Here is a 20,683-nt window from a genome sequence, read left to right as displayed (position 1 = left end):
TTCCACAGTGATTCAGTTTGGTTCTGGTTCTTAGAATTCAATGCATTGTGAAATCTCAAACTGCAATCAATTTCAGTCAAACTGATTCAATTCTAATTTTTTGGGAAACTTCTCAAAATACTGTGATACTTAAGAACTCAAGAAGCTTTTAAAACATTTGCCAACTTTATGCTCTTAACTTACTTATTTTAAAAAATGCCATAATTGAATGAACTTATTTTCCAATTGCAAATAGCAAAAAAATAAGTGCAAACTTTACTAAATATTTTCAGAATCGTCAGCTTCAGATGAGTGAATCACGATTCTCTGTGGTGCAGTTCACCTGTACTCTCCACCATTCTGTTGTTAATGATGTCCAAGTTGTGAGGGAATTAGCAGCGTTCAGCGGTGATTTATGACGGCCGAGAACAAAACGGCGTCCAGTAGGACACTGAGCGCACCTGTCGGCCTCTCAGCGGAGAAGGATTGGGCCCTGACACTGCAGTGAAGAACACTGGCACGCCGTGTAAGCTAATCTCTCCCCTTGACCCCCATTTCCTCTCCCAGCGTCGCCTTCTCATTTTTCTCGCCGCCATTGTGTGGCTATCAGGAAGCACTGCCGAGACCACAATATAACCCCATACAACCCCATCTGCCGTCAGCTGGGCTTATTTGACATGGCCACTGAGGCATGGCTATTTTTTTGTTGTTGTCCTGGGGATTATTTATATACAACACAGAGGACACCTGCGCTATAAAAAAGAACATGTCTACCATTCAGTCCATTCAGTCCATGTGATACTCCAGAGTTTGGAGGAGGTGATATGAAAATTTGTGATCATGATGTCAGTAAGAAAATCACTGGGGTTTAAATAGGCATATTATCCCAGTACTGAAAATGTTTAAAAAGCACTAATACACACTGAAATCATTTAAGTGTTATATTGACAGACTTATCTGACAGACTTTTTAGGGAAATTTAAATGAATGTGAAATTATCAGCAGCACTTTCAACACCACACAACTGCTGAGATCATAACCAGATGGTACAATACCACTTGTTCTTTTCTGATACCGATATTGAAATTGAGTACTGAATGATCTGACCAGCATTACTGGGCTTTAAAATGAGCTGTGTTTAATGGAAGCACTTCACCTAAGATGACAGACTAAAATTAGTCAATCATATTTAAGTTACTCAAACCCACAGGAAGAAAAACAGCTAACATCATCACATCACACAGTGTGAGCATGTGCTGTTTCAGACTAGATTTGTGACAGGATTGGATCTGACTCATTCTTTTTTTGTGTACATAGCTAGCATTTTCTGATGACATCAGTCAGATAAGGACACCTGGTATCAGATCAGTGCCATCTCTAATATAACTCTGTAAACATGTGTCGTCCTGGCGCTCTGGGAAGCAGGTTATTCATTACACCTGTAACTTTTTACAAAGTTGTATTCATACAAATTTCTTGTAATTATTAAAATTTGAAACAATATGATTTCTTTTTTTTTTATAGACTCCTTTACAGACATGTTGAGAATTCCCATGCTGTTGTACTGACACTGACACTACACACACCGATCAGCCGTAACATTAAAACATTCATTTTTACATTCATTGTCCATTTTATCAGCTCCACTATATAGGTGCACTTTGTAGTTCTACAATTACAGACTGTAGTCTATTTCTATGCATACTTTGTTAGCCCCTTTTCACAATGGTCTTCAACGGTCAGGACCCCCACAGAGCAGGTACTATTTGGGTGGTGGATCATTCTCAGCACTGCAGTAACACTGACGTGGTGGTGGTGTATTAGTGTGTGATGTGCTGGTCTGAGTGGTTCAGACACAGCAGTGCTGCTGGAGTTTTTAAACACCTCAGTGTCACTGCTGGACTGAGAATCAACCATCGATCCAAAACATCCAGTCAACAGCGTCCTGTGGGCAGCGTCCTGTGACCACTGATGAAGGACTAGAGGATGACCAACACAGAGCTGTACAGCAGCAGATGAGCTATCGTCTCTGACTTTACATCTACAAGGTGGACTGACAAGGTAGGAGTGTCTAATAGAGTGGACAGAGAGTGGACACAGTGTTTAAAAACTCCAGCAGCACTGCTGTGTCTGATCTACTCGCACCAGCGCAACACACACTAACACACCACCACCACATCAGTGTTACTGCAGTGCTGAGAATGATCCACCACTCAAATAGTACCTGCTCTTTGGGGGTCCTCACCATTGAAGAAGAGGGTGAAAGGGAGGCTTACAAAGTATGCAGAGAAACAGATGGACTACAGTCTGTAATTGTAGAACTACAAAGTGCACATATGGTAGTTGTAGCTGATAAAATAGACAAAGAGGAGAAACAAGGAGGTGGTTTTAATGTTATGGCTGATCAGTGCAAGTAGTGAATAAAGATCACTTAATGCAGATTAGAACCATGTAACCGAGATGTCTACAAATTGCTTCATACAAGTCCTAGTCGAGTCTTGAATACCTAGGGTGGGAGTCTAAGTTGAAGTTTAGTTTAGTCTCTTTATTAGCTGCAGGCACTGCTCTGTACAAAAGTAAATGCCAAACCTTCAGTCTGAAGCACAGAACTGTAACATTATACACAAGAAGTACTTAAACGAAAGAGGCAAAACAACTTAAAACAACTGGCTAGTGTGCATTTTCATGCTGGTCTAAACTGGTTTATGCTAATACATGGTGGTTTAGCTGGTCACACCAGCATGGTCACGTTGGTTGACCAGCATACCAGCATCAAAGCACAACATATCGCTGCTGTCAGAACAAAACCTTGTATCTCCATTTTTGTTGTTTTTCAGTTTTTGATATCATTTGAAAATGCCTGCTCTTTACATTGTGTGTAAATTTCGTGATGAATGGACTAAAAGAAATGGCCCAAACTTACATGGAAAAAAAGTCTGTTTTTATTGACCTACATTAAAACTAAAGTATGTTTTTTTCCTTCTCCTGTAAAGTTACCATTTTGGACATATGCGGTTTTGTTCCAACAGCACCGACATGCTGGTTTTGAGGATGATCAGCGTATCAACCTCCACTGATGCTGACCAGCACACCAGCATCCAAAACACAACTGGTTTTGCTGGTGACCAGCCATGCTGGCCTACGCTGGTTTTTCTAGCAGAGTTGTGTATTAGGTATGCTAGTTAATTATTGTAATAGCTATTCCAGCTGAAGTTAAATGGGTTTTAAAACAGATGTGATGGATAACTTACAAAAACTTCAGCTAGATTAGTTGACAACTCAGCTAAATAACAAATTGTGCTAGCTAACATACTTACTCTTCAAACTATGTGCTAGCGAGATGTTTCAAGTTGTTTTGCCTCTTTCCTTTAAACACCATATTCAGTCTGACCATCAGACCAAAGATTAATCTGATTATTTGACTTAGGGATTTGGATTTTAACTAATTTTGATATATAAGTATCCAAAAGGGTTTATGAACCCTTTTGGGAGACTGGCATTGGGTCCTTTACCCCACTCCAAAACTAAAGAATGCCTCCCCAATCCTTGTGCCAAGCTTGAGAAAAGCACAGTAGTGAAACTGTCTAGAAGAGTCAACAGCAAACAGCTGCTATAGTCAACCTGCATTTAACAGCAGGGATTTTAAGCTGCAGGGTCACTACGGCAACCACAAAAACTGCTTTCCACATGTATGTTTCACAAGTTCTTTCCTTGTCATACAGGGTTGCCAGATTTGCGGTTTTCTTGACAAATAGTTTGAAAGTTATTTTATTATAAAGTTGCAGGGTTTGTTTTGTTTGGGCTACTTTATAAATGAGCTGCAGCCACAGAAAAAGGTGAAAAAACAAAAAAGAATCGTCTTATAATTGTAAACTGATCCTAGCATCCTAGCCTGCTCTGTTTGTGTGAAATCTTTGACTTGTTAACACGAGCACCAACGTGAGAAACAAGAGGTTTAAATTAAAAATAATTTCACAAATATATTTCTCATGTATTATGAGCAGCTCACATGCAATTTTCCCACTATGTGATCTGCTAATGATATTTTGAGAGGCAGCAGTGCAAAGCGTTCACATGATCTACTTTATCACAAAAGGGTATGATAACAAAAACAAAAATAATATTAATAATTTACATAGATTTATCCATGAATCCTGCTTTTACTTCCAACATATTTTCCCCAAATCAAACGTCTGTCATCAGATTAGGATTAGATCCAAAATGCATTTTTTCCCCAGCCTCAATATTCAACCCAAGTTGGCGTCCATATGTAATATGTTTACTCACAAATAGGAGCAAACTCACCACATTTTACTGTTAAACCATAAAAAAGTTAAAGCTTCACTGTTTCACTGATCTGTTTGTCTGTATATTTTCTCTGTCTTTCTGTGATTAAATTAAATTGGTATCCAAATAGTGATTTCAGTATTTAAGTACTGGCATCTTGGATGGTTGAACTGAGTACTCAAGTCCTCATGCACACCCCCTATGTGGGGCCACATCAAACCTGGCACCGTGGCGAACTGCAGGATATTGGCACTGCAGTGACTATAGTGACAAGCAAAGTCACACATAAGGATAATGTTGCACAAAGTCGAGTTTTGAGTCAGTTAAGGGCAAATCAAAGTTGAGTCTTGAGTCAGTTAAGGGCAAGTCAAAGTCGAGTTGCAAGTCAGTTAAGGGCAAATCAGGGTCGAGTCGCAAGTCACTTAAGGGCAAATCCGAGTCAAGTCATGAGCCAGCTGAGTCGCGAGTCAGTTAAGGGCAAATTAGAGTTGAGTTGTGAGTCAGTTAAGGGCAAATCTGAGTCAAATGATCAGTCAGTTAAGGGCAAGTCCGAGTCAAGTCGCGGGTCAGTCAAGGACAAGTCATTGTCGAGTTGCGAGTCAGTTAAGGGCAAATCTGAGTCAAGTCATGAGTCAATTAAGGGCAAGTCTGAGTCATGAGTCGAGTCATGAGTCAATTAAGGGCAAGTCATAGTCAAGCTGTGAGTCAGTTAAGGGCAAGTCAAAGTCGAGTTGCAAATAAATTAAGAGTAAATCTGAGTCGAGTTGCAAGTCAGGTAACTGGAAGTCCGAGTCGAGTCATGAGTCAATTAAGAGCAAGTCAGAGTTGAATAGCGAGTCAGTTAAGGGCAAGTCAGAGTTGAGTGATCATAAAGTTAAGGGCAAGTCTGAGTTGAGTCACAAGTTAATTAGGGGCAAATCTGTATCAAGTTGCAAGTCAATTAAGTGCAAGTCCGAGTCGAGTCATGAGTCAATTAAGAGCTAGTCATAGTCAAACTGTGTTTCAGTTGAGGGCAAGTCAAACTCGAGTGATCAGTCAGTTAAGGACAAGTCCAAGTCCAGTCGTGGGTCAGTGTCAAAATCACAAGTCAGTTAAGGGCAAGTCAAAGTTGAGTCTCAAGCCAGTAAACAAATGACCTGAGGCTGATTCACTGACTTGAGTCCTCATCTCTGCTATGTAAACATACATTATCCTAGCATGTGCTTTGCAGGAAGACTATAGCAGCAGGATATTTCCTTTCACCTGACATTTTAAAAGGATGGTAATCATATACGGTTCTTGTAATTATACAAGTCTGATACAGTATGGTTATCATTTGGTTTAGTGGTACAGCATTAAAACAAGTGACTGTCACATCCCTACATTATAGTTGAAAACAAGCGGGATTCAAAACAGCAGTATTATTAATCAAACCCCTCTGAAAGGAAGCAGTTAGGAGTGTTAGATCTCTTAATGAGCCCTGATGCGGTTTCTGCAAGAACCTGAAGCAATAAAAAGCATAGATCTCATCATGAAAACAAACACACGTATCATCCGCTTCCAGCGGCAAGCAATATCATAAAAGCCACTTTCAAAGAGGGCTTCATTCGCCCTGCTTTGAAATTGATATATCTTAATCCTATTAAAACTTTCCAGCTCTTGTAGTCTCCCAGGCTGTTAAGGTAGGCTGCACTAAATCGAGTCCCTCTAATGTATTTTTTAAACAAAGCATTAAAGCAGCATTAACGGCGATTCCACCAGTAATGGCCATGAAACTGTTTTATTTCAGCATTACGCGGCCTAAGAAATAAAAAAAATACTGAAATGACCCTAAACACTTATATAGGGACCTAACCACTTACAAAACGGCCTTTACACTTCTCTTCTACCCTGACTCGTCGAGAGTTCCCGTGCTATGGTATTCATCGGGGCCTTTTATTGCTGGAGACACTGACTACATGTGTACTGAATAAAACATGCATACCACAGACCTTTTGCTAGCATAAAAGTTAATATAATTCTGCTGCAGGTTTTATTTCACTTGCGCATAATACTGAATGAAGTGAATAAAAGAAAGAACGAAAGTGTTACAGACAGGGACTTAAGGTCATGTTTCCAGTCATGCAGGGCTATCAGTGCTTCCAACAATAGCAGCAGTGTAAGCTAGGGCTGCACAATCCAGCCCCTGAAGAGTCACTGAATGCTTTATTGTGTGCTGTGACCATCCTGACTAATCACAGATCATCTTTGGGTGTTTGAATGAATCACGAATTTTACATGATCTAACAAAAATAAACAACTGTGGTTGAAAATAGCACAGGCCCATCCTTGACCGTTTCACATCAAGTATTCTCTAATGTGTTTTCAGTGTCGTGCAATTCACAGCAATTAGGGACATGCATTCATATCTAATATACATAATTAACTAAAAGAGGTAATGAAGGATATTTAGTTAAAGGCAGCAAGAGAACAGTACATAAACAATAATATTAAACCATATATTTTTTATTCAAAATTATTGAAAGTAAATCAGTTCATTTTTGAGCTCGCTGAGTAACGAATGAGCTAATGAGTAAACTGATGCAATGAATGCTTTGAATGCTGATGAACACTTGTCACCTCGCTGACCACGCTGTCATACGTAAGTGCAGGAGACCAATCGCAGTCAGGGGAGATCTCAGAAGGAATGATGCTGTGATTAGGACCAACTGCAGTCAGGGGGAGGTCTCAGAACAAACATCATGGTGATTAGGACCAATTGCAGTCAGGGGGAGGTCTCAAAATAAACACTGTGGTGCTTAAGATCAATCGCGTCAGGGGGAAGTCTCAAAATTAACGCTGCGGTGTTTAGGACCAATCACAGTCAGAGGGAGGTCTCAGAACAAACAATGAGGTGATTAGGACCAATGACGGTTAGGGGGAGGTCTCAGAACAAACAATGAGGCGATTAGGACCAATGACGGTCAGGGGGAGGGCACAGAACAAACAATGAGGTGATTAGGACCAATTGCAGTCAGGAGGATGTCTCAAAATGAACACTGTGGTGATAAAGGACCAATGACAGTCAGGGGGAGGTCTCAGAACAAACAATGAGGCGATTAGGACCAATGACGGTCAGGGGGAGGGCACAGAACAAACAATGAGGTGATTAGGACCAATTGCAAACAGGGGGAGGTCTCAAAATGAACAATAATGTGATTAGGACCAATTACAGTCAGGGGGAGGTCTCAGAACAAACAACATGGTGGTTGGGACCAATCACCGCCAGGGGGAGGTCATAAAATTAACACTGTGGTGATTAGGATCAATCACAATCAAGGGGAGATCTCAGAGCACACAACATGGTGATTGGCACCAATCACAGTCAGGGGAGGTCTCAGAACAGCATGGTTCAGCAAGCAGTGAACACCAGTTTGGTTTTGTCATTTTGCTTCGAAATGCCAGCTGTGCTACAGAAGGTGTAAATAAGTAGCTAACTTCAGCCTTGTGCCTTTCATGTCCCTAGCAACACATCCATGGCAACACGCTCATGTCAAGGCGCAAAGTGTAAACTGTTTACAATCCTGTTCAAATCTGTTTTTTTTTTTAATCATTTCCTTTGAATATTTTCTTCCCATGAAAAAACATAATAAATACTCAAACTGTATTTTTAGAATTTGATTAGTCACCCATATAAACTGTAATTTTTCTACCTGTGCAAAATTGTAACGTAGTAATCTTTTCATATAATTAGACCCTTAGCTATAATATAGAACTCCTTGTCTTAATTCTGCTATTGTGAGAGTGATAATTAGCTTGATTTTACAGTCAATCAGGATCAAACTTTGGCTCCTTTGTTTGTTTTTCAAATATTGCAGCATTTTTACAAAAACTTTATCACAATGAGACTTTTTGCTCAATATCATTCAGTCCTAGTGCAAGCTGATTCTCAGGAGGTGGATGGGAAAGTGGGACAGGGCCGATTTTTTCCAGCTCTGGTGTACATTCCGCATTACAGTATTAAGAGTTCTGCGAGTGTGTGGAGTGTTCTGGGTGGAAGATGAAGTGTGGGTTTATGCGAGTCTTCAGATCTAAAGCCATTGAGGCTGGAGCGCTCCCACTGACGGAAGCAGCCAGTGGCTGCTGGGGGACTGACTCCAGCTTTCTAAAGTGCCAAATGGTGCAATGTCAACTGCAGGGGATGGATCCAGTCTTGTGCCATATGCTCCGGATGAAGAAGCGGCAAGCAAACAGTGACAGCTGGCCACTTGAAAACAACAATTTTCTGAGCAGATTTTCAGCGATTGCAGATTCGTCTAATTCAATTATCAGTAAGGGTTTAAAATACATTGTGCTAGTGTTTGTGAGTCAGTAGACAAGCACATAGACAAATACGTACACACAGAAAGACACTTACACACACAAACACGCATAAACACAGACACATACACATACATGTGGCTGCACAATATATTGATGATCGCAATACCGGTTTTCGCAATAACGATACAGCAGAAGGCTGCAATATGCAAATGAGCCTCTAAATGAGCCCTTTCTTACACCTTTTGTCAAAAACAATATTTAACCATAGCAAAGATTCAATGATGTTTTTCAATATAGTGCATTGCACACTGGAATCACAATATGTAGCAACATTATTATTATATAGTGGCGAAATAATCAAAGTATAAACACAATATAATCACATTGCATCACAACATCACAAAAAATCACAATCTAATCTTAATAGGTAGCAATATAATCACTATATAATTGCCAAATAATCAGAATATATAACAAGTCATCCATAATATAACCTTAATATGTAGTAATTAAAAAAAAATTACAATATGTATAAATTTAATCACAGCATAATATCAATATGTAGAATTATAGTTGTGATATAATCTATATAATTAAAGCAATATAATCTTAATATGTGGTGATATAATTGTAATGTATTCTCAATATGTGGTAATATAATCACAATGTTATCAGAATGTGTAGCAATATTATCACTATATATAATTATCACAATATAATTGCAATATAATCTCAATATGTAGTAATCGAATGACTATACAATTGTGATTAAAATATATATGGACCACTTCAACATTTTTCAAATGGTGGTCCCACAGTAAGTGTTTAGCCCCAAGATATTTACATTAATTATGTTATGCATTATTGAGAATGTAAAAACAAAATGTATAATTTATAGGGTACATTCTATTGGGAGGTGCCTGTCCCAAACCACTACATTTTAATTTGTGAAAATAGTACTTAACATTACTTTTTTATTTATTTTTTTTTATTTCTTTTAAAGTGAAGCTGAAAAATGTCTAATTCTTATGATTTAAAATTTTTACTAAAACTTTATTTAAAAAAATGCTGTTTTCCTGTCATTACCAAAACACAAAGAGTTTTAGTCCATACGCAGAGCCTTATTTTAGCCACACCCCTGCCTTTTAGAGCAGGAAGTGAGACGCCCCCTGTCCCTTGTGGCCACATGGTGAGCAGTCAGATCACATTGATTTGAAGTAAACGTGTCCTAAAGTTAACATTAAGAGTTCTTTATTAGTGCCAATGAAGTATTAAACATATATTTAAAGTATAAATATATATCACAATATATAACACCAAATAATTGCAAAATAATCACAACATGTATAAATATAATCTTATCCGGAAACATAATCATAATATAACCACAATACATAGCAATATAATCTTTCTGCTTGGAAATTTTAACAGCTGGACCTATGGGTAAAATAGAACAACTACACTGTGTCATCACATGAGCAAGATGGGCCATCCCATTCGTTTGCATGCTCTCCAACAACTTAAACTAAAAACTCTTTGCTAATGAAAAGTCTGAGATGTTGTTTATAACCTAAAATGTACCACTCTTTCTCTATGAGTACATATCAAGCAAATGTCTTCACCATTAAATCAGTGTAAGCAAGCACTGCCTTTCATAAATGATCAAATCAAGGTTAGGCAGCTAATAGCTGAATGAACGAGAGCATATAAGCTAACTTGCTCTATCATTATAGCCCAGCCAAGATTTTGGCTACATTTAAACATCTATATTTAAACAACAATATTCTGTTCTTCAGCAGGTTTCTATGTTTACAGCAAATAATGTGTATTTATGGTAGAAGGAGCAGTGAAAAGTCACTGTAATTGACGGAGGTGACATCATAAAACATGCAGTGCCGTCTCTGATGAATGGACTAGGGGGGTGCTGAGGCAGGATTTTACTTACTATAAATGTTTTATGGACTGAATGAAAAATTGTAACAGATATTATGTCAGACAGGATTTTTACCAGTCAAATACCGATATTTACAAGCTAATGAAAAACCCTGATCTCAAATTGTAACCAAATTGTATGTAATTGCAATCCAATCTCAATATGTAGCAATATTATTACAATATATTCTCAATATGTAGCAAAGTAATCACAATATAACAGTAACATGTAGCAATATATTTACCATACATTCTCAATATGCAGCAATATAATAGAAAAATAATCTCAATATGTAGCTATGCAACTACAATATAATCTCAATATGCCATTATGTAACTGCAATATAATCACAATATGTGGAAATATAATCACAATATCATCTTCATATACCAATACCAATAGCAAGCAATATACCATATCCAGTATAATATGGTATTTTACTGTTATTGTGCTGCACACACATACACAGTCACCCACACAAGCCTAAATGCACACGCTCACACACACACACACACACAAGCACACATAGTTCATCATCTTCCAGAGAGCAGTAGCAGGTAGCATTGTTCTCATTGACAGCTCCGCCTCAGCAAATGGCATGCAATGCTTTCTTGGAGAACAACAGGCTGAGTTCAAGCCAACAAGAAAGCTGCCACCAGGCTGCCATGTCAGACCACAGTGCCATTGGGCTGTCAATCAACGCCTGCCAAAACCAAATTAGCGGGCTTGATCCTCTTACAACAGCAAGAGCAACCTCCGAGCCTCAGATGTCAGAATGACGCAGAGAAAACACATAAATTCACTCATCAAAAAGTTGAGAAAGACTTTCAACACTGGCTGTAGCTCCTCAAGCCAGCAGCGAGGACTTGACCTATTTTAAGCATGGCGAGGCAGTTCTCCAGGCCACAGATGATTTCAGGGTTGGACAAATATTGGCGCAATGTTTCATCAAAAAAAGTGCAGGCCTGGATTTTTTTCATAAGGCCAAAGCTTTCTACAATAACCCCAAATAAACTAACGCTGAAGCCGCATGTCTAGACATATCAAATGCAGGAAATATTTGACATCGGATCTTACTCGACGCTCACCCTTGAGCACGATCCGGCTCTTGTGCTTTGTGCCGATAGTTCCGACATTTTCCGTCAAGAACGCTATTGTTTCTCCGCACGCTTGCCCACTGAAATGTCCTTCAATTGTGAGGCGGCAATGACTACATCTTACTTCAGATGCAAAAAAAATCCATCTCAATTTATCTTCAAGGTTTTTTCCTGATTCGAAGAGACAAATGTTAAGCAGGGGGAAAAAAGGGAGAGAAAAAAAAAAAGAAGAACCTGATAAATGTCACTCTAGAGAAACATTCAAGTTCTTACAGCTGCTGAGAAAGTCTTCACAAGGCACAAAAACATCCCTCACATCTCATTTCTTTCATTAGGACTCCAGGAGAAATGTCAGCCCAGATAACGGGCCGTCTCCGCACGACCGCTGGCATTAAAGGACAACCTGCCTGCAGGCGTGTATATTGCTTTTCAGAGAAGTGATTCGGAAAGCTCGGTATTGGCTGCTTGTGTTGCCGCTGCATGTCCAGCCCCAGTTTTAGTAATAACAGGTTGCCCGGGAGTTTAATAAAGCAGATGGATATGAATATGATATGCAGTGATAATGGTGGGTTTAGCAGAGAGGCACAAGCAGCAGGGTTCAGGATTTTCTGTTTTATATTAGACTCTCCTTTTTACCCATCATTCACCTAACGGAACTGCATGTGCTCATGCTTCCTTACAAGCCAGTGGGGGGTTCGCACTCACTCAGTCATCTTAACGCTGTTTGACGTTGCGCAGAAAGGCCCGCAAAGAGGCGAGAAGGCAAAGGCTCACATCTCAGAACTAAAATCTTTCCAATTTAACATCACAGATGTCTATTAATATTTAGCTTTAGTAAGAAGGCAGATCTATGCCTGAGAAGTCAATTCTGAGCACCAGATTGCAATATTTTTAGGCATGTTGTCATTTTTCATTGTCTAAACTCAAATAATGAATAATTTACATTCAAGAATATTTATCATGTGTCGAGTAAAATCAGAGCAACGATGTGCAACGTTTTGAAGCAAGTTCTCATTTGAATAGTAACTAATTTACATTCAAAATTTCGAATGTTTCATCGGTGTTGACATCTATTACTGTTAGCTTGTCATCATAATGCCGTTTGCCACAGCACAGAACCATCCATGAAGAGCCAAAAAGACAAAGAAATGCCTCAGAAGTACAATCTAACCAACAATGTGCAATATTTTGAGGCGCGTTGTCATTTTTCATTGTCTAGTCTGAAAAAAAGCTATAAGAAGAGTTTGTAAGGAAAACAAGAAAAAAAGTAAAATCTGACCAACAGTGTATAATATTTTGAGGCAAGCTGTCAGTTAAATAGCAAATGATTTAGAATCAATTTTTTTTTATGTTCGTCAGCTTGTCATTATAATACTGTTTGACCCCACATGTGACCATTCACAAGGTAAAAAAGTAAAGGCAGAACTTAAATAAGACCAGCATCATGTAACATATAAATGCAAATTATTTTTCATTGCCATATTTGAATAATAACTGATTTATAATTAAGAATATTCTAATAAAACACAACTTTGATTTTGTGACACTGAATTGTTGTCTGATATACTGTTTGACAGTGCTCAGTCATCTAAAAAGAGCCAATGAGGCAAAGACATTACAGTAAAATCAGACCAACAATGTGCAATACTCTGGTTCATGTCATCATTTTCAATCAATGATTGATTTATATTGAAATTATTAAATTATATCAACACTATTAATCACAGAAGGCTATTAACAATAAGCTTTAGCAAAAAAGGCAGAAGTAAAATCAGATTGTGTAATATTTTTACATTTTTCATTGTTTAGTCTCAAATAATGATTGATTTACATTTAAAATTCTTACACTACGCCAATGTAGCTCATAATCTTTTGAAACAATCCACTCCAAAAAAATCCCACCCCTAAGTCCAGCCCTCTTTTCAAAGCCACTCCCCAAAACACATGAACGCTCATGGGGTACGGACAAATACACAGTGTAGCTACAAAGGTAGCTACCTACATTGGCTACATAATTCAGGAAAATAACAAATTCCCCCATAAACAAAACAAACCAGATAATTACCTGTCCAACAGAAAAAATGCAACATTATCGTTGCTTTTCAAGCCTTTCAGCTCCCTCAGGTTTTGCTATCGTTGGAAAAGCACACTCTTGTTCAAAGCCCTTTCTTCTTCTGTCTTTCTTCCTTTCGTTAGCAGTGTAAGCTGTTGTAGGTATGCGTAACTTTCTCTGCCATTCATGTGAACCTAGCTTGCTGCCTTTCAGCTGTGTGTGTGTGGAGCTAAATGATGGACTCTGCACTTGCACAAATGAGTACAGGTGCAGATCGTGTGCACGTTGGCAGGTCATGAGGCAGGTAAGTAGGCAAATGTGCATGTTTTTACAGTCCTGCGTCTTCCACAGATAAGATTTTTTTCTTTTTATTGTCATTAGATTTATTGATTGCATAGCAGGATGTGAAGAGTATATCAAGAAATCTAACAAAAAATGTTTCTAAATTAAATCACCTACTTAAGCTTTAGCAAGTAGGCAACAATGACCAACAATGACCAACAATGACAAACACTGCGAGGCAAGTTGTCATTTTCCATTGTCTCAAATAATTGGTTTACATTCAAAACACTGAATGTATCATCACTGCTGATCTTCTATTAATACTGTTAGCTTGTCATCATAATGCAGTTTGACTTTGGATGGAAGCTCCCAGAAGGCAAAAAGGTAAAGACATGACCCAGAATTCAAGTAATACTAGCAATGTGTAACGCACTGATGCAAGTTGTCATTTTTTATCATTGTGCTCAAATAATAACTGATTTACATTTAAGAACATTCAAATAAAACAAAACACTCAATGTATAATCACTATTATGTTGTTTGACGCTGCACAGAATCACAGGAGAAAAAGCAAGAAGACATCTCAGAAGTAAAATCACACCAACAACATGCTGAGGCAAGTTGTCATTTTTCATCGTCAAGCTCGGCTAATATTTGATTTACCTCCAAGAATATTGAAAAAAAAAACGACAGTCTACACTGCGTCACTGTTGATGTGTATTAACTATGTTAGCTGCAAAGCTAAGCTAGAGAAAAGGACAAAAAGCTCACAACACGTTAGAACAGACCCGCATCGCTCAGGCTGCTATGAAGACGTTCTCTTCATTTCTCCAACAGAACTGGGTCATGCCTCAGCAGCCATGGGAGACAGTCAAGGCCTCATCATCAATAATTCATCACGAAGTACACAAATCAAAATCAATTATTAGCACAGTCAGCTTGTAAGTTTTGCCTTGATTTCTGACATTTAAAACAATTAGGGCAAACACAGGAAGAATGGAGATGGGGCCTGGGGAGCTCCAGGAGGCGAGAAAGGGAAGAGAAACCTCACCTCTGGTAGAGCGATATTTCCATATAATGTTGGGCTCGGGTCGTCCGATGGCCAGACACATGAGGCTGACGTTGCTGCCCTCGTTTACCGTTACGTCTGTGGATATGTTCACGATCCTGGCAGGAACTGTAACACAACAAGAAGACAAAAAAAAAGATGTTCAGAAATAGACTTGAAGACAAGCACAGACATTATCACTGGTGATAAAAAATGTAATTTTATGTGAATTTATATGAGTTACATGAATATGAATTATATTTCTCAGTTGAGGCTCATTAAAACAAGCAGAGAGATTCTGTTGAAAGTGCAAATTCTATGCAAAGGTCAGAGATATAGATGTAAGGCTAAAATATATGATACATTTGCATAAGGAAGAGAAACAAGTAAAAAAAAAAAATAGTTTCCAAGTTTCCAAAACTGGAGCTCAAGAAACTTATTAAAACATGCAGAGAAAATGAGACCCCTAATAACCACGCAAGACCTGGTAGACCACCAAAACCGTCACCATCAGATAAACAGCACTTAAAGCTTTCATCATGGAGAGACTGGTGAAAATCAAGCTCCACTCTTGTTCAGAACTGACAGGTGTTTCTGTCCATCCTTCCGCTGTGAGACGAAAACTCAATGTTATGGGTCTGAAAAGATGAGCAGCTGTCAAGAAGCCCTTACTGAGAAAAGAAGATGCATGAAAAAGATGAAAATTAGCAAATTAATCATAAAAAAGCTGATGGGGTTCTCAGAAGAATGGCCAGACCTCAACATCACTGAGTGTGTTTGGGATTATTTGGATCGTAAGAAGCAGAAAATTCAACCAACTTCTAAGACCCATAAAATATCCCATAGATTTCTCTGAAAAACTGAAAGCAAGTCTCCCAAACAGGATGGAAAATGTATTAAAGCATTTAAACAATACTGCAAACCCACAGTAACAACACAGTAAGGAACCTTCAAAGGCCTAGCAGCCCTGATTATTTAAAAACCCAAGTACTGATGTGTTTCACCTCTCTAAACTGGAACGCTTCCTTCACAGGACAGAAATTTTATTATATTTTACTTTTTACATCAAACATTTGCAGGAACTCCACCGAAGCCTAATCCAGCAATGCTGTCCCACTTTAATCAATCATAAATTTTTGTTTTCTCATTTTAGTCTGCAAAATTTCATGTTAACTACATTCAGTTATGGGACTACGGGGAGCAGCGGAGGCAAAAAAGAAGACAGTTTGAGTCCACATGTGCAGTAATGCACAGCGAGGGGGGTCCTGCGGGATGCGTTCTTAAAAGCCGTTCTCTGCGGGGACGCGGCCCAGCGTGTACTCAACAGCCGGAGTGATGAAACACAGCATCAGCCTTTTACAAGCCACTGCAATCTATATGCATCCAGAGAATTCTAGCAACAGCCTAAGAACCCAGACTTCCCCCAATTAACTCAACAACTTTAGCTGTGTGTACATTTGGCTAGTTTTTTGGTTGAACACTGTTTGTGTAAACATTCCTCGCCAGCAAGTCGACTTTTGATACTGCAATGTGACACTGAAAGTCATGAGCAACTCCATGACTTGGGACTAGTCCTTTAACACTGGACCACACAAGATAGTCCCTACTTTCTAGGGGCCTTTGCAACAACAACAAAAACAAAAGCGACTGCCGCAAACTCTTTCAGGCTTGACGCCATCGTGAAAAGCCTAACTCTCTACAAGGCTAGTCTAAACATAGCCTCTGTGGACTACGGAGTCCGGCGCCTCAATGAGTCAGCCCCATTCCGCTGCTTGATTGACGTGATTTGATAGCTGTGTAGGGCACCCCTCCAATGTGAAGCCCATTTTGTTTACATAACTTCGACCGCGAGCGGAATGATGACAGCTTGCCTGTCTTCTATCTTCTCCTTTTCAGTCAGAGCCAAGCAGGCAGCTAGCAACCTGGAAAGATATCATTTGGCTGGCTCGCTACCAAGCTGGCCCGAAATGGGAGAGTCTGTTATCTACGTTTGTTCAAAAAGTAAATATTTTATGGTAAATTTTGTTTACTGAAATTCCAGGGAGGATTCTGGGAAGGCATACACACACACACACACACACACACACACATCAATAACAGGTACAGAGGAACTCTGTAGGTTTTCTAGCTTGTCTATTTTGTTAACCCTTTAATGCTGAAGCAAAAGCACCCATTTCTGTCTAATCTACTCTTCTCTTTTTATACTGCAATGCTGTTATTGTATTTACTTTGATGTGTAAAAAATATGACCTTAAGGGTTAATGATTTTTAGCATTTATGAGCCACAACCTACCTATTTAAGTAGGGCAGCACCTAACTTTGTTGGGTATTGCAATGATATGAGAGTCATTATATTATAATTCAATCACACCCTGACTCTGAGTGTATCACTCTTAAAAAAACGGTTCTTCAAAGGTTCTTTAGTAAAGACAATGGTTTATACAGAACCATGAACACTCAAAGAGCCATTCGCATCCTTAAATGATTCTTTGCATAGTGAAATGGTTCTTCATATGTTAGATATGGTTCTGTATAGAACCGTTTTGAAAATAGTTGTATATAGCACCAAAAAGGGTTCTGCTATTGTTACGACAGACATCGCAATCGAAAGCACAGTTTGTGCACCATAAGGTCAACAGTCAGCTTTCCTTCTCCAGCTTTTTCTACATAGGCTGACAAAAAACAAATATACTTAACAGACTTATGCATTTGGCAGATAATTACACAGAATTCCCAACAACTAAGTATAATATCTACATTTTCAGCTTTTATTTATTTATTTATTTTTTTTAAATCTGCAAGGATGTTTTTCCACACCTTTAAAGTTCAGTCTTAGAAGCTGGTTGCACTTTCTGCTTCTCACAATTCAAGTAATTCCAAACACATTTAGTGATGTTGAGGTCTGGACTCTGGGGTGGTCAGTCCATTGTTCTGAGAACTCCAGCAGCTTCTTTGTTTAATCTGCAGATGTTCTTCTTTTCTGTCTATTTTCTTTTCTCAGTAAGGACTACTTAAAAGCTACATCCTTTCAGACCCATAGCGCTGTCTTCTTCTGACAGTGTAAAGATGGACACGATCACCTGTGGATTTTATCGGATCTAAAGTGAGTGGTGCTTGATTTTCTGAAAGCTTTGAGAAACAGAAGAAAACTAGGTCTACTAGGTCTTGCACAGTTGTTAGGAGTCATGCTTTCTGTACATGTTTTATTTTTTTCTAACTCTCATTGTGGAAACTCTTACACTTTTCTTACACTCATTTTCTTAGCAAGTGGGTGACTTCATTCCTAATCTCCTCAGAAATGTCTCCTGGAAGATGAATAACTTGTACTTAAAGGCTGTTTAACTTATTTTATTTATCCATGATCTATTGACAGCTATTATTTATGCTACACGGTAATTTAACCAGCACTATTAAAATTCAGAAATATCAGGTCTTATTCCACACTTTGTGCGATGATGGGTCACTTTGGGTCAGTTTCTGACAATTCTGTTGGACTCAGAAAGCAATGCTCTGTGTCAGGTCAGGTCAGGCTTGGACAGAATGTTCTCAGGCTGTGTTTGGGTTCGGAACAAAATTTCAGGCTTGATTAAAGCTGTAAATGAGGTCAGAAAAAAGGCTTTCTCCAAATCACACTACTACATTACTCACTACTGTTAGAGCTAATATAATATCCATAACGGTTTCAGCATTACAAGTTATCTTGTAATATGTTTTCTTGTCCTCGACAAAATCATGCCGCAGGAAGAGACGACGCTGCACTATCAATCAAATCTAAACGGCAGGGGAAACGTCTGATGGGACCAATTAAGTCCTCATTTTTCAAACTGTCCTGCTCTCTCTAAATAGCAGAGAAATAGCTACAAAGTTCCCCCTCTGAGTGCGTGCGTATGTGTGAGTGGGATGCAACTGCAACTGCAACTGCCGTAGCATGTAGGCGAGTCCTCCATGTCTAAGCAGTAAACATCATAGATGCTGTAGATAAAGAGCATCTTCGATTCCCTCTCTTTTACTTCCCGTTCTCTGCGTTCTAGACATTTCACTTCTCAGCATCAAAGTGGCTGTTTCAACCTGCACCACCAGCTTCTAAGAGAGCTGCATCAAGGAGCTGGAAAACAAGACCCCCTCACAGGTCTGTGTGGAACACCTGCTTGCAAGAAACAAGAAGCACACTGAGAAAAGCACATCTAGACAAAAAAAAGAGCTGAAGACAAATTGGGTGTCGGACAATTTAAACTTCTCCTTCAGTCCACTGAAGACAGCTGTAAATACACTGTACGTCCAAACGTTTGTAGATACCTGCTCATATAATGTTTCTTCTGAAATCAAGGATATTAACAAGCAGCAACTCTTCTGGGTAGGATTTGCACAAGATGTTGGGACATTGCTGTGAGGATCTGACTGCAATCAGCCACAAGAGCATTAGTGACTCCAGGTACTGATGTTGGATGATTAGTTCTGGATCACAAACCCCATTACAACCAATCCCAATGGTATTCAATGGAGCGCTATCACTCCAGAGAACGAGAGCTCCACTGCTCCATAGCTCAGTGCTGGCTTTATACCCCTCTAGCCAACACTTGGCACTGAGTGTGTTGACCTTAGGCTCATGTGCTTCTGAGCATCTCATACTAGATACTAGATCAGGGGTTCCCAACCTTTTTCAATTCACAGCCCACACAAACGGCCACGAACACTTCTGCGGCCCAGAGGAAGATTGAATTGATCTGATTATTTATTTATTTATTTATTTATTTGACTCACAGCTGATGTTGTTTGGCAGCTATCAAGTGCTGGATGTCAGGCTGGAGAAAGGAAAGTTGCAAACAGAGCTCTGGATCAATTCAGTATGTTTAGGGGCACACATGCTATGTTTAATTTGCGATGGTGTAGATTGTTTGCCTTCAGAGCTTTGTTGGAAAAGACCTCTAAGCATACAACATAGAGCAGTAGCTGCTCATTTTCAGTTCCCACACATGAGAAGCCTTGTGCTAAGTACTCATTGATGCATGTTCTTCGTTTCAGTTTATGCTTAGTTTTCTTTGTTTTCTCTGTCTGAGATGCAGTGGCCGCTTCTCTTAGCCCAGCCTTGGGATCTTTCCTTTCAACAAACCATGGTTTTAACCTTTTATCATTGATGATAAAAATCTATACAATTGAAAAGTGAAATATTTTACATTGACTGCACTGAAACATAACTGGACCAGGCAGAGATACCATTTTTTTATTCAAATGGTTTGTTTAGTGTAGCAAGTATATGGTAACTTTACGGGAGAAGGAAAAAAAGTACTTCACTTTTAATGTAAGTCAGTGAAACCAGACTTTTTTCCAAGTAATTTTTGGTCACTTGTTTTAGTCCATCATCATGGAACTTACATACAATATAAAGGGAATCCGGTATTTTGAAATTATGTCAAAAACTGGAAAATGTCAAAAATGGAGATACAATATATATGTGTGTGTAGTTGTGTGTAGTAGTATATATATGGGGTAGTTGTAGTGGTGGGGTCACTGTGGTTGTAGTGGGCTGGTCTAGACAAAAGTCCAAGTTTAGTTCCCAGTCCAGCCCAGCTTTGTATATTATATGAAGACGATTTACTTTGCTTAGTTCTCAACTTACTGTTAATTAAAACCTCAAGATCTTCTACATACACATACTAAAGGATGTGTTGACATATTAACATGTTTGCTACGTACTGCATGTGCAACTGGCCACTTCATTCGAT

General features: G+C 38.9%; 1 protein-coding gene across 1 annotated transcript in view; it reads right to left on the bottom strand.

Moving 5' to 3' along the window:
• opcml (opioid binding protein/cell adhesion molecule-like) overlaps window positions 1–20,683 on the bottom strand; it is a 167,427-nt gene that overhangs the window by 36,028 nt on the left and 110,716 nt on the right. The window contains exon 3 of the mRNA XM_036595450.1: window positions 14,964–15,089. Within this exon, the coding sequence (XP_036451343.1) occupies window positions 14,964–15,089 (126 nt within the window). The remainder of the gene's footprint in view (window positions 1–14,963; window positions 15,090–20,683) is intronic.

Source organism: Colossoma macropomum, unplaced genomic scaffold (assembly GCF_904425465.1).
Source record: "Colossoma macropomum unplaced genomic scaffold, Colossoma_macropomum, whole genome shotgun sequence".
Classification (NCBI taxonomy): domain Eukaryota; kingdom Metazoa; phylum Chordata; class Actinopteri; order Characiformes; family Serrasalmidae; genus Colossoma; species Colossoma macropomum.
The sequence above is the reverse complement of the archived record's forward strand: the minus strand, read 5'-3'. Positions and strand labels throughout refer to the sequence as shown.